General features: G+C 35.3%; 1 protein-coding gene across 4 annotated transcripts in view; it reads right to left on the bottom strand.

Annotated features, from left to right (window-relative positions):
- Positions 1–13,527, bottom strand: part of LOC136032213 (rhodopsin, GQ-coupled-like) — a 146,946-nt gene that overhangs the window by 86,768 nt on the left and 46,651 nt on the right. For 3 of the 4 annotated variants that reach the window (XM_065712423.1, XM_065712422.1, XM_065712424.1), the window contains exon 2: positions 6,439–6,719. The exons of the other annotated variant lie outside the window; for it this stretch is intronic. In XM_065712423.1, the coding sequence (XP_065568495.1) occupies positions 6,439–6,665 (227 nt within the window). In that variant the 5' untranslated portion in view covers positions 6,666–6,719. The remainder of the gene's footprint in view (positions 1–6,438; positions 6,720–13,527) is intronic. 4 annotated transcript variants of the gene reach the window in all.

A 13,527-nucleotide genomic window follows, 5' to 3' on the forward strand; every position in this document is an offset into this window, starting at 1 on the left:
GGATTACTTTTCGGACTCTTGAAAAGGTGATTAGAAATTTCAATTTCTAATCTTCAGAGTCACCACCAAGGTTCATACCATCACTTTTTCTATGCAAGTTTTACAAGCCCCCAAGGGATAAGTTACAAATCTCCCTGGCCTATTGGGGAGGGGGATATGTTGATCCCTAAGTGTTGGTATCTGATCGTTGGACTGTTTGAAAAAAAACTGGCAATTTCAAAATTTCGATCAAATACACTTGGAGAAACAAGAGTGTGTGTGTGGGTGGGTATATGCCTTTTGATCCCTTTTGACTCATAAAAAGGCAACTAAAACTTTCGGTTTCTGATCAAATGAGACACCTCTGAAATTTATACAACCAACCAATATAACTTGAAACACTCGCCACTGGAGTTTTTTCTATCTAATACTGGAACTATTTTTAACAAAATGGCTATCTTAAAGCTTATATCGGATGGGTTTCGGAAAAAATAGCGTGGGGCTGAGTTTTCATTAGATCTCTTTTGACTCTTAAAAATGAACTAGAAATTTCGATTTCCAATCAATGGAGCCATCTCTAAAGTTTATACGTTCATATTTCGATAAGAACCATATATGGCCCTAGGGCATAACTTACAACGCTTACCCCTGGACCTTTCAATGTTTTGTCGATACCGGAGTTTTTATTACCTGATACTTGAAATATTTTTAACAAAATAACTGTCTCATAATTTTTATCAGATGCGTTTGGGGAGAAAAGGGCGTGAGGGCGAGGGGATAATTGCCCTCTGATCACTTTTTTCTCTCTTAAGAAGGGCACTAGAACTTCTGACTTCCACTTGAATGAGTCCCCTTCGAACCTTATACGAACAGCCCTTCCATAGACAGTGCCTCCGGGAAAAAAGAAATAATAATTAATAATAGAACATCGGAGCCGCATGGCCTCTACTACAGGCAACGCTATAGCATTGCCTCTGATACTATTTCATAAAGATTTTTTAAGAATTGGTTCTTCAGGTGTTAACTTTACTTTGACCTTGCAGGCATTTCAGTCAAGCTTTTACTTCTTCGATTTCTAATTTTTACGAAGGATTCATTCTTGAACCCTAGCTTTAACGAAGGAACTTCGTAGAAAACGAAAGTGTATCAAAATTTGACATCAGTTTCTGTTAAACATACTATTTTTAAGTTATATTGGTTTTCTGCTTAAAAGAGTGTTTTTTTTTAGTTTTCTTCTATGTTTCTCCTCTAATATCGGTCTGTCACAAGAAACCAACAGAAATATAAATAGCTAAAAGAAAAAGTGAAACTGCATAAACTAATGACATTATTTCCTGCGAAAGAATTAATTATGGTTTCAATTTGTTTATTGCTGGAAAAAATTTGTTGTTTATGAATATCTTATTGTTTATATAATTTGAGTAAACCATAATTATTTCCAAGAAGCTCAAGTAAATTGTCACGTGTCTTAGAAACAAAATATATTCCATATTGCGGTGTTTAGATTTCCTTTCAAGCCCTTTGTATTCATGTTCCTGGTTCTTGCGTCTTTACGGCAGCCTTTTGATAAAAATTTTCTTTAAAATTGAGATATGGAGAATAACTTGCACAGAACAGATTTTTACTTTCCCACGCTAAACCCAAAACTAACTTAACAAAGATCAAATTATCTATTAAAAATATCATTTGAAAGAAAACTTCCGCAATTCCAACAGTTCGTGGTAACGAACTGTAAGTAAGGAGTGACTCGGCCCAATGGTGACAGAAACTCGAAAAATATAGTTTGGAAAATAATTGATACATAAAAATAATTAGCTTTTTTAATAATACCCTTCAAAAGCTACAAGCCTGGCCTGATATTCGAAAAAGAGAGATCCCCCAAAAATCATTCCCCAAATGTCCTGTGGTGGCGCAGTGGATTTGACCTTAGCTTGGTAATACGGGACCCAGAGATCGAATCACGCTGCAGGAATGCACTGCAGGGCCGACGAATAATAATCATCCCCCAAAAATCAAGGAATCATATTGAACATTGCAATATCAAACTCATTACATCAGAGAACCCTACTGTAGAGGTTCCATGCTCCCATCAGTAAAAATGTGGAATTCCGTTTTTTTCCTGAAAAACACCACAGATGCGATTTTTTTCCACTGTTAATTTCATCAAATCAGTAGTACTATAAAATTGGATTAGGGTTCATTTACAACAATACACTGGGTCTTACACAATACTATAACGCACCTGTAACGGTATGGTACACCTGATTGTTACGTAATAAAGACTGTTTACTTCAGCATTTCCTTGGATGTTACGTAATCGGGTGTTTTACACTAATCAAGCAGGAGGTTCCGGCTGTAAAAAAATTGATCGCGGTTCAAAATTTACCGGTGAAGATGATACAATCTTACGTAACTTGTTTTTGGTTCCAAGGACCTTCACAATCCGGGAAGAACTGGTTTTGAAAGTCAACGACGCGTGAGTTGTTAGATTTCCTCAGTATAGAAAAAGAATTCAGTGTGACAACATCGACGATAATATTGTTTAGAAATTGATGCTTTTACTCTATTAGATATTGAAGGCACTACAAATGGCAAAATAAAAGCTAGAGTGTCTAACGTAGCAGTAGAAACTACCTGGGTTTGCCGACTAGCCCTGGAATGGGACAAGATGTTTGCACGGTAGGTAATATCATTAAGCAATTTCAAGTCTGAAGAACAGTCATGCTTTGCAGAAAAAGAAAATATAATGCATATGTAAAGATTACACGACGGATTAAACGAATAAGTTAAACACATTGAAGACAAAAATCAGAATTAGTCTATAAAAAAGAGTAAGTATGTTAGTACCGAGAAAAAATCCTTGTTAGTCTATAATCGTTAGTGAGAGTGTCGAGATTAAAAATTAACGGATTTGATATTCAAAATTCATACAGAAACTTTTTTTGGTTCCGATGGACCTTTATGATCCTTGAAAACCTGGTTTAGAAGGTCAACGACGCGTGAGTGGTTATATTTTCTAAGCATTGAAAAAGAGTTCAGTACGTCAACATCGAGGATAATATTCTTTAGTAATGGATAATTTTACTCTATTGGATATTGAAGGCACTATCAATGACGAAAGGAAATCTAGAGTGCGTAATGTAGCAGTAAAAATTACCTGGGTTTGTCGACTAGCCCTAGAAGAGGACGAAATGTTTGCACGATATGTAATATCATTAAACAAATTCAAGTTGGAAGAACAGCTATGCTTTACAGCAAAAGGGAATGTAATGCATACACAAATATTGAAAGATGGATTAAATGAATTAGTTAAACATGTTGAAGATAACAACCTGAATCAATCTATGAAAAAGGAGCAAGTTTGTCACTAGCGAAAAAAAATCCTCGTTAGTCTATTTTATAGATTGATTCAGGTTGTTATCTTCAATATATTTAACTAATTCATTTAACCCATCTTGTAATTTTTGCTCATGCATACATTGTAGGAGAGCCAGGATGCCTCTCCTATATAATTGATTAACAGTAGAGTACCCTGGTGGCCTGTAAAATAAAGCTTTAACCCACGTACCTGTTTATATCACATTTACTCAGCTGTCGGAATAAGCTTCAAAGCAGTTTAATTGGGGACAAGATTTTTACAGCAAAGTGTATTTTTTGCGAGAAAATGAGATTTATTTATCGCCAATAGAGCCGTGCAAAGGTGGTGGAATCTGGGTTTTAGTGGTCAATTCCATATAAAAAATCATACTACCTCTTATTTAACTATAATCTCGCACCCTTTTTGGTAGGGCTATGGGGGTACCCTTAATATGCAAACACGCTTACCTGCATACAAGCAGAGGTCCATTCATTTTTTAAATCGTCGTGCAGTAGCCTTTTTTATTGTAAGATTGATAAGGGTCCGGATTTTTTACTCCTCGGGAACAAAGGGAATTGCCCGGTCTTGCTAGGACAATAAAAATCTCTTGCATAAGGAAAATCAATAGAGGGCCACCTAACGCTACACCTTTGTCCTTAGAAATAACAGGAAACTCTTTTGTCAGCTATTAACATTGAAAACAAGGGGTTCTATGTGCAAAGCGGGAAAAACGCAAATACTGGGCTATAATCGAAATGGAGTATTTCCCTACTTGGAGCCCCTGAAGGTTTTTAAGTAATTGACGATCAAAATCAAAACTATGGTTTAAGGTCTACGTTTTCATCTTAATTGACCCCGAACCTCACATCTTAATTTTTCCCGAACCTCGCAGGTTTTTATACACTAAATAAAAAAAAATCCCTACTATGGAAAAAACAGGTGTAATATACCATCAGATTACAAGAAGGTGTAGTATATTATTGCTTAAGGCATAAGTACGTGCAATAGTTTCTTCAGGGGCTAGTAGCTCCAATAGAGCGCACCTATTTCTGTGTTTAAATTCATTGCTTGGATACTACTGAACTACAGACAGTAAATCGGGTACCAAAATCATCTGCAGACAATTTCTCTGTCAAAATCTAACAGATTGTTTTCTATTTTTTGGAGCGCTGGCACCTCAGAACCATACTTGACCACTGCAATCACTGTGTCTTCCAATATTCTAATCTTGATTTGTGAACTTATCGTCCTATTCCTGAAATTTGTCTCACCTGTGAAAATACATACTAAGCTTTTGCTATTCTACTTTTCTACTTTTGCTATTCCACTTATTCACTGTTTTCATCGTCATTACTTATAAAACTACCTGAGTAAGTGAAGTTGTCCACTTGATATATCTTATTGGTACTCAATATTACCTCTTCACATTCACTTATTCCAAGTCTTAGCGACTGGTCTTCTCAACATTAATTTTCAAACATATACATACAATCTGTGCTCTCAAAAATTTTCAAAATTCATTTATTTTCATTAGGAATACAGGCTCAGAAAATTTAAGAGAGCTTGTCAAAGACTTAAAAAGGCGGTTCCTTCCCAAACAGATTTCCAGTGCAAATAATAACTGATAGTTTGGAATTGTTGCATGACTTTGATTTGTAAATATTTAGTAAACATTTGTAAATATTTAGTAGAACAAAAAACATGTTCAAAATTCGAAAATTGCTTTCTACAGAAATATATAGAAGACCTATAAAACTAATATATCTGAAAACCACTTAAAACCAACACTACAATGCCAAAATTTAACAAAAAATTCTATGTATCTTAGTTGTTCAAATTTTCACGACATAAACTGTGACGCTGAATTATCAGTTAATTAAAAGCAATTTCTTTTTTGACATTAATATATATTGTTCCAGAATAAAGCTGATAATTAACCTATTTAAGGCTATGCGGTACCCCAAAATCACTTTAAGAACCTTAGCATCGGCTGACAGTTGCAAAGACAAAAAATTCTCCCAAAGGAATAGCCATCGTAAAAAAATGTCGAGAATTTGTGGCTTGGCTCTGAAATTGTACTGAACGGACAATGAAATATAGCTTCCCTTTTGTCAATCACTTTGTCAATCAATGCGGATGGTGCCACTGGGAACTACCTAAACTGTCAAATTGTTCAATTGACAGTTCCTTTTGGCTGAATATTAGCGTTATCTTTGCATGTTTGCTAAAATATTTATAAAGACAACACTTTTTCGAGCTTCAAAAAGAAAATTCTGCTTCGCTTTATTATTCGCACCAGAAAAATGAAATTTATACTTTGTCATTTCATGTGACTTTCATTAAAATTGAACATCTGTATCTTCGGCAAAAAAAATGGGAGAAGTTAAAAAAAAGATTCTGGAAGGTATCCGCTGGCTTTTAGTTATCAGTTGTTTATTCAGATTTCTTATCCAAATTTTGCCAGTTATGGCAATTTTGCCAAGTCCAATTCTTAATAGTTTTACTATTAAGAAGAAATTAGACACAAACACAAACAAAAATTCTAATGGACGAGATATGGTGACCTTTTAATGTAGCGGTTAGCCTTAACTGAATCCAGTAGCCGAGTAACATTTGGCAGGAGTTCAGCGAATATCCCTTTGAAACCCACATACATTAGCATATAGAGCCAAGATTTTTTAAGGAGGCTTTTGAGTATTTTTTTTTTCTTTATAAAGGGGACTGGATTCCTGAAGGAGTTCATTCTTAGTTTAAAATTCGGAAGTATCTCTTTTTGAGAGATGCTGCATTGCACTTATTACAAAGAAGGGAGTCTCTCATTTTTTTTTCCCCTGTGTGAAGATCCATCTGTCAATAATCTTCAATGCGTTAAGGTTTTATTGAACAAGTATATTTTTATATTTTTCATCTTGAAGTAATTTATATTTTCTATTCGAACCGATTAACAATTTTCCGCCTGGTAGTGATATCCCATTATTCTCTTCTTCTCTTCTTGAATGCTATCAATGGCAATATGGATTTACTTTGGAAATCTAAAATAAACATTAGGTTTCTCAGGAACCTGTTAAAACTTGTGTACTTTTCAGACAATTTATAAATACCTTGTAAAAATAAGGAGCACGGTGCTGTTCCCTAAAATCCCTAATACGCCAATCGCTCCAGTGTAGATTCCAAAAAAGTAATACACCTGCCATGACGCATGTTGGAATTGCTTATGAACTGCGACCTCGAGAATAGATTCTGTCGAAACTAAGATGGGACCTGTCCAGTTGAGATCGTCAGAGTATGTTTCATCAATTGTGTCATTTGTGAAGTTAAAGTATACCATCAAATTACAATCAATTTACAGGGCAAGAACAAAATTTCTTCCGAGGATTTTTATCTGAAACGATAGATTGGATTTAAGTATAATAGATGAGTTTAAGCCGAATTTAACAATTACTTTGGCAAGATTTGTGAAAATCAAAGTTCACTATTCCTGCCAAGAAGACTGGTTATCCCCCTCATCTCCAAATGCTGTGTTTCCGTCAGTCCACAATCCATATTTCAACAGTTTTGACTAGTCTACCTTTCTGCTATTGTTTATGTATGAAACTCCTCTCAAATAGTTCGCGGTTAGGAACTGTAAGTAAGGAGCTGCCCGGCTCAATAGTAAAAAAAATTCTAAAAATAACAATATCCAAGAGCTCATATGGCACTTGTAATGACGTCGGAGCCTAAAATTAGACTTGGTATTAGAGTTATCGATTTTGCTGTTCTTTGTTTATTGGCAATTATTACAAAGATAAACTTGCAAATAAAATATTCCTGTAGTCTCTTATTTTTCGGTATTATAACGTTTGTCCCACCAAGCTTCATCCAAATCTCTTCACTCTAAGCGTTTTCCAAGATTTTTGGTTTCCCCCTTCAAGCCCCCCCCCCAATGTCGCCGGATCCAGTCGGGATTTAAAACAAAAGCTCTGAGACACGAGGTTCTTCTAAGTATCAAATTTCATTAAGATCTGATAAACCGTTCGTAAGTTAAAAATACCTCATTTTTTTCTATTTTTTTTTTTCAGAATTAACCGTCCTTCCACTCCGCCCAGATGGTTGAATAATCTGGTCCAGTCCCTGATACGCCTGCCAACTTTCAGCGATCACTATATTGATCACGTATCCAGTTTCAGATCTTATTATCGTAAAAATTGGGGTGGTCCGGGATTTGAACCTGAGACCTCTCACACCTTAAGCGAGAATCATACCCCTAGACAAGCAAACCACACTTAAGAAGAACAATGATTTGTTTTATCGGCATATAAAATTCTTTTCAACTATGTTGTTTGCTTACTCCCCCTCCCCGGGTGGTCGAATCGTGGAAAAAACTATTTCTAATTTAATCTGGTCTGGCCCCCGATACGTCTGCCAACTTTCATCTTCCTAGCTTATCTGGAAGTGCCAGAATCTACTGAAACCCGGACCGACGAGAAGAGAGACCGACAGACAGACAGAAATTGTGATCGCTATATGTCACTTGGTAAATACCAACTGCCATAAAAACTCTAAAAAACTGGAATTTTGATACCAATAGATACATAAAAAAAAATTCAAATTTGTATGCTGATTTCAAATATATAGGTTTAATCAAGTTTAGTCTTGCCCATCAGAAGTTAAGAGCCTGAGAAAATTTGTCTTATTTTCAAAAAAGGGCGAAACACCCCCTAAAAGTCAAAGAACCTTATTGGAAATTACACTGTCAGTTTAAGCGCATCAGCAAATCTTACCGTCGAGGTTTGGAGCTCCTATATTAAAAAATGTAAAATTTTATATTTTTTTGCCAGAAGGAAGATTTTTCTAAATTTATTTTTCTCCAGGGGTGATTGTATCGACCCAGTGGTCCTAGATATTGCAAGAGGGATCATTTGAACAGAAATTAAAAGCTCTAGTGTCTTTTTTAAGTTACCAAAAATTGGAGGGCAACTAGGCCCCCTCCCACGCTCCTTTTCTCCCATTGTCACCCGATCGAAATTTTGAGATGGCTATTTTGTTCAGTATAGTCAAAAATCCTAATAGCTATTGTCTTTGAGTATGGCGTAATCCTCCACAGTCCCCGGGGAAGGGCTGCAAGTCGTGAACTTTGCCCATTGTTTACATATGATATTGGTTTTGGGAAGCATGCAAACGTTTTCAGGGGGGATTTTTTTTATGGTTTTGGTAGGTGGATCGGAGCAGGGGTTAAGTGGGAAGATCTTTCTATGGAAAAATTTTTAAGGGGAATGGAATTTTCATGAAAGGGGTTCCGTATTCCTCAGCATTATTTAAAAAACAATCAAAAATTTAATTTAAAAAATAAGTTTTTTCAACTGAAAGTAAGGAGCAACATTAACACCTAAAACGAAGAGAAATTATTATGTATATGAGGGGTTTTACCCCCTCGTCCGTACCTCATTCTTTACGCTAAAGGTCTTTCTAGTGCTTTCAAAAGAGATATTTATTCTAATTAAACAGCCTTTCTGATTTAGGAGGGGGGAACTGTTAAGGAATTGGAACTAAATTTGAACTTTAGCGTAAAGAGCGATTTTTTGACGAGGGGGTGAATCCCTTCATATAATAAATGATTTATATTCGTTTTTTGTTTTAATGTTGCATCTTACTTTCAGTCGAAAACAGTTTTTTCTTAAATAGGGCGATTTAAAAATTGCACATTCTTCCAAAGGATAATGCAAGCAAGTATGTTGTACAAAGTAAAATCTACAACATTGCTTTTTAACAATTAATTACTATACTATTATTGATGGATATATAGCATTATGAGCTAAATATTTGCCTTCTGTGCTTTGATTTAAGCTAGTCATGTGATCCCTTAAGATCGTTCACTAAGTGGTTTCAAATCAAAAACAAAGTGAATGAGGGGCAAATTGGATTTATTCATCAAGTTAGGATAGGGTATGAAGAAAGAGGTGTGCTCTAGAATGAAATGCAGAAAATTTTTTGCATGGTTTCTTTGGTTCCAATCTTTCTCAGGCTGCACCCACCCCACCCTTGTAAATTTTCAACAAAGAACATGATCACCGCCCACTTCTTGAATTTATCTCATCTATATATATAAAAATAAGTTGTTTGTCTACTGACGTCATGTTTGTCCACTGACGTCATTATAAGGATTTAGCATTATGACATCATGTATGTATTTTATATGTTTGTATATGACGTCAAAGGCTTTTTATATGACGTCATTATAAGTATATAAGAAGGCGTTTCAAAGAGAAATCTTTAGTATAGATCTTAAAATGACAGAAGAAACAGCCGAGGAAGCTGCTCAAATAGTTAATTCAAATAGAAATTTTTGTATAAATCCTACAATGGCAGAAGAAACAGCCGAGGAAGCTGCTCAAAGAGTTAATGCCAAAAGGCTTGCGGCTAAAGAACGCAAAACCGCACAGTTAGATGAAAATCAACCTGGACAGCGAGAGTCAAAACTGAAAATGATAGCGATGATGATTGGGTTTGGGATTTTGACTTGGATAAGGTCATCAATGCCTACCAGATTCTAGTTAAAAAAAACAAAGGTTCGGCGATATGTGTTTCATAGTGACGAAAGACAAACCAAGGTAAAACAAACCAAACAACTTGTGCAAAACCGCACAGTTAGATGAAAATCAACCTGGACAGCGAGAGTCAAAACTGAAAATGATAGCGATGACGATTGGGTTTGGGATTTTGACTTGGATAAGGTCATTAATGCCTACCAGATTCTAGTTAAAAAAACAAAGGTTCGGCGATATGTGTTTCATAGTGACGAAAGACAAGCCAAGGTAAAACAAATCAAACAACTTGAAAGTGATACCAATGATAAAAAAAACGAAGTTGAAAGGACTATCGTTTCCCAGTTGCAACATCTTCTCCAGAAAAATAATAATTTAGTGCTTCTGTTCAAAACAGCAATCGAATTGATGCCTACTGATACGCAACTATCAACGAAGTGGCAATCGTTATGGTCGGTGATCAGTTCTTACCTCGAGATAATACTCTTTATATGTGAAACAGTCAGTTGATAAGAATTGCTAAAACTTATCGATACTACGATGCCCTACAATATCCTATCATTCTTTCGGATGGAGCTGACGACGGCTATCACTTTAATATTAAATTGATAAATCCAGCCACTAACAAAGAAATGGATAAGAAAAAAGTTGCTCTCCTTCATCTCCTACAGAGTTATGGGAGAAATACAAATAGCAAATGGCCGAGAATATACTTCACCGAATACGGCTAGAAAGGTCAGATATTACCTTGGACTTTACAACAGAAATTTATATCTGCACTTTAGTTATGATTGAAGATTTGTGCTTATCTATTGCAAACAAACTTCTCAAGCATTTGGGAATGCCTTCACTTAATCGTACTGCTTCTATTTCTACATGTGTAGAATGGGATCGTGAACAAAGTTACAACACAATTGATCTATTGTCTTATGTTAGATACCCGGACACAAGGAATATAAATGACGACTGGGACACTCAAAGAGAAATTACAGACCGGGACATCGGGATACGAATGACAAGTGGGGCACTGGGAACATAAATGACGACCGGGACACTCAAAGAGATATTACAGACCGAGACACCGGGACACAAATGACGACCGGGACACAGGGAATATAAATGACGACCGGGGAACAGGGACACAACTACAACGGGGACGCCGGAAGGGCACATGGAGGATATATAAATGACGAAGGGGACACAGGGAATATTCGATTAGCAATTACCATCATTAAAGCCCAAGGGCAATCATTAGAAAAATGCGATATAGATCTGAATACGGATCGTTTTCCCATGGACAATTATATGTTGCATGTTCAAGAGTCGGTAAACCTGACAATCTATTTATATGCACAGACAATGGGACAGCAAAGAATATTGTATATTCGCAAGTTTTACGTAGTTAAAAACATATATATATATATATATATATATATATATATATATATATATATATATATATATATATATATCTATCTATATTCACAGGCGGGACACAACTACAATGGCGCGTAACTAATATGGCACGTAACGACTTATGCGCGCGCGGGGGGCTTGGGGGGGGTCGCGAAGCGCCCTCACCAACTAGGTGTTGGTGTGGTCGTCAACGAAACAAAACTCTTCTCCAAAAAAATATATTCAAATGAAAAGAAAAAGAAATATTAAAACCAAATCCAAGCAGAAGTAGTGTTTTTCAATAAGTTAAAGTTGAAACCAGAAATTACATCAAATGAGTAAATGAAACCTTAAAAACAGAAATTAAAACAAAAACCAAGTCAAACTGAAATAAGATAAACTTATAAAAAATAAAGGTACCACAGCAATAAACCATCTAAAAGCTATAATCTGTGCTTTGTGCCCTAAGATCCCTTTAATAGGGTAAAGGGCAATTCGCACTTTACTAGGGACAATGTGGTTGGAACTGTCATTTTTTGAAATTCAGTCAAGTTTTCTCAGGCGTGTAACTTGTGATGCGTAGTTTCAAACTTGATGAATCTTTACACGAATGGATTCATACAAAAAAAATACAGTAGGCTATCGATTAGTATGAGCATACTTCAATCCTTATGCTTTGTGACTGCTTGTCACCACAAAGTGTTTGACCCCTGGAGATTAGGGTTGCTTTGTGGAAACAGAACGGAAAAGTACCCTTTAGCTCCTTTGAAATTAAAAAATAAAACTACTTCCGGGGACTATGTAAAGAAGAAAATAAAAAATGGGCAAACTAAACATGCTAAAAAGTCAAAGAATTATCCAATGGATCAAACAATCAATCAATATATAGGATTTGTTTTCTTCTAGGACTCGTGGTGATTCTCACTGTTACTTCTCTTCTAACCGCAGATTTCACTTACGATTCGATGTGATCATCCCTGTCGCATTTCTTCTAACCGTAGATCTTATCGTCTATTATTTTCATTTGAGATTCGTAGTGATGCTAGTTGTTGCATTTCTTCAAACCCCAGATTTCGTTTGCACTTCTCTTTCGCGTATCATTACATCTATAATTTTTTTAACGCCTTTTGCTTTATCTGCTCGTATTCATTCAAAACTGTTTTCAAGAAAAAAGTTATACATACATACATGCATAAATAAATAAATAAACAGTTGCTTGTTTCAGGGGAGTATATTTATTTCGTGCCAATACAAGAGTTTTGTTTAAAAATTAGCTTTTTCGTTGAGAATTGATTTTAGGTAGCAATTCCCTCCCCCTCCCCTTTCCTGAAAAGTTTCATTGTTTAAAAATCCCAGCCTAAGAAATTCAAAACTTAGCTTAAAATATCATATATTTTGATTATCAACGATGGCCCATTTATATCAATAAAATAAAAAAAAACAAGCTTTTTCAACTGAAATCAAGGAACAGAATTGAAATTTAAAGCTAATAGAAATTATTTCGTATTTGAGAGGAGGTTCATCCTCATCAATACCCATCTTCTCACGATAAAGTTTTAAAGCACTTTTAAAAAAGTTTCTTGTTCTAATTGAACGGTCGTTGTATTTCAGGAGTCGTTCTTTCAGAATTGATACAAAAGATTTAACTTTAGCGTAAATAGTGAAGTACTGACAAGAAAGCAGCACCCATCGTCATATACGGGATAATGTATGTTGTTTTAAGTTTTAATGTTGTTCCTAACTTTCAGCTGAAAAAAATTAGTTTTTATTTAACTTCTGATCGTTTTTCAAATAATTCCGGGAAACTCACATCCCCGTCCATAGAAATCCCCTCCAAATTAAAATTCTTCCATGGAAGGTTCTCCCTCGTAGAATGCTCCACCTTTCGGGTATATTACCCCAGGACAATGCCTTCCTCGCAAATTCCACCTCAAAAAATCTCTTGTTCAAGATGTTGCCTGAAAAATCCTCCTTAGCATACTCGTAATTAAAAAAACCTGTTTTTTATTTCATTTCTGATTGTTATTCAATTTGTAAACAATCATTTTTTTTGAACAATCATTTTTTTGTAATTTTGATACCAATAGTTACATGAAAAAAATTTTATTTTAATGCTGATTCTAAATATACAACTTTAATCAAGTTTAGTCTTACCCATCAAAAGTTATGAGCCTGAGAAAATTTGCCTTATTTTATAAAATAGGGGGAAACAACCCTTAAAAGTCATAGATTCTAAACGAAAATCACACCATCAGATTCAGCTTATCAGAAAAC

This window comes from Artemia franciscana, chromosome 10 (genome assembly GCF_032884065.1).
Source record: "Artemia franciscana chromosome 10, ASM3288406v1, whole genome shotgun sequence".
In the NCBI taxonomy this organism is placed as follows: Eukaryota; Metazoa; Arthropoda; class Branchiopoda; order Anostraca; family Artemiidae; genus Artemia; species Artemia franciscana.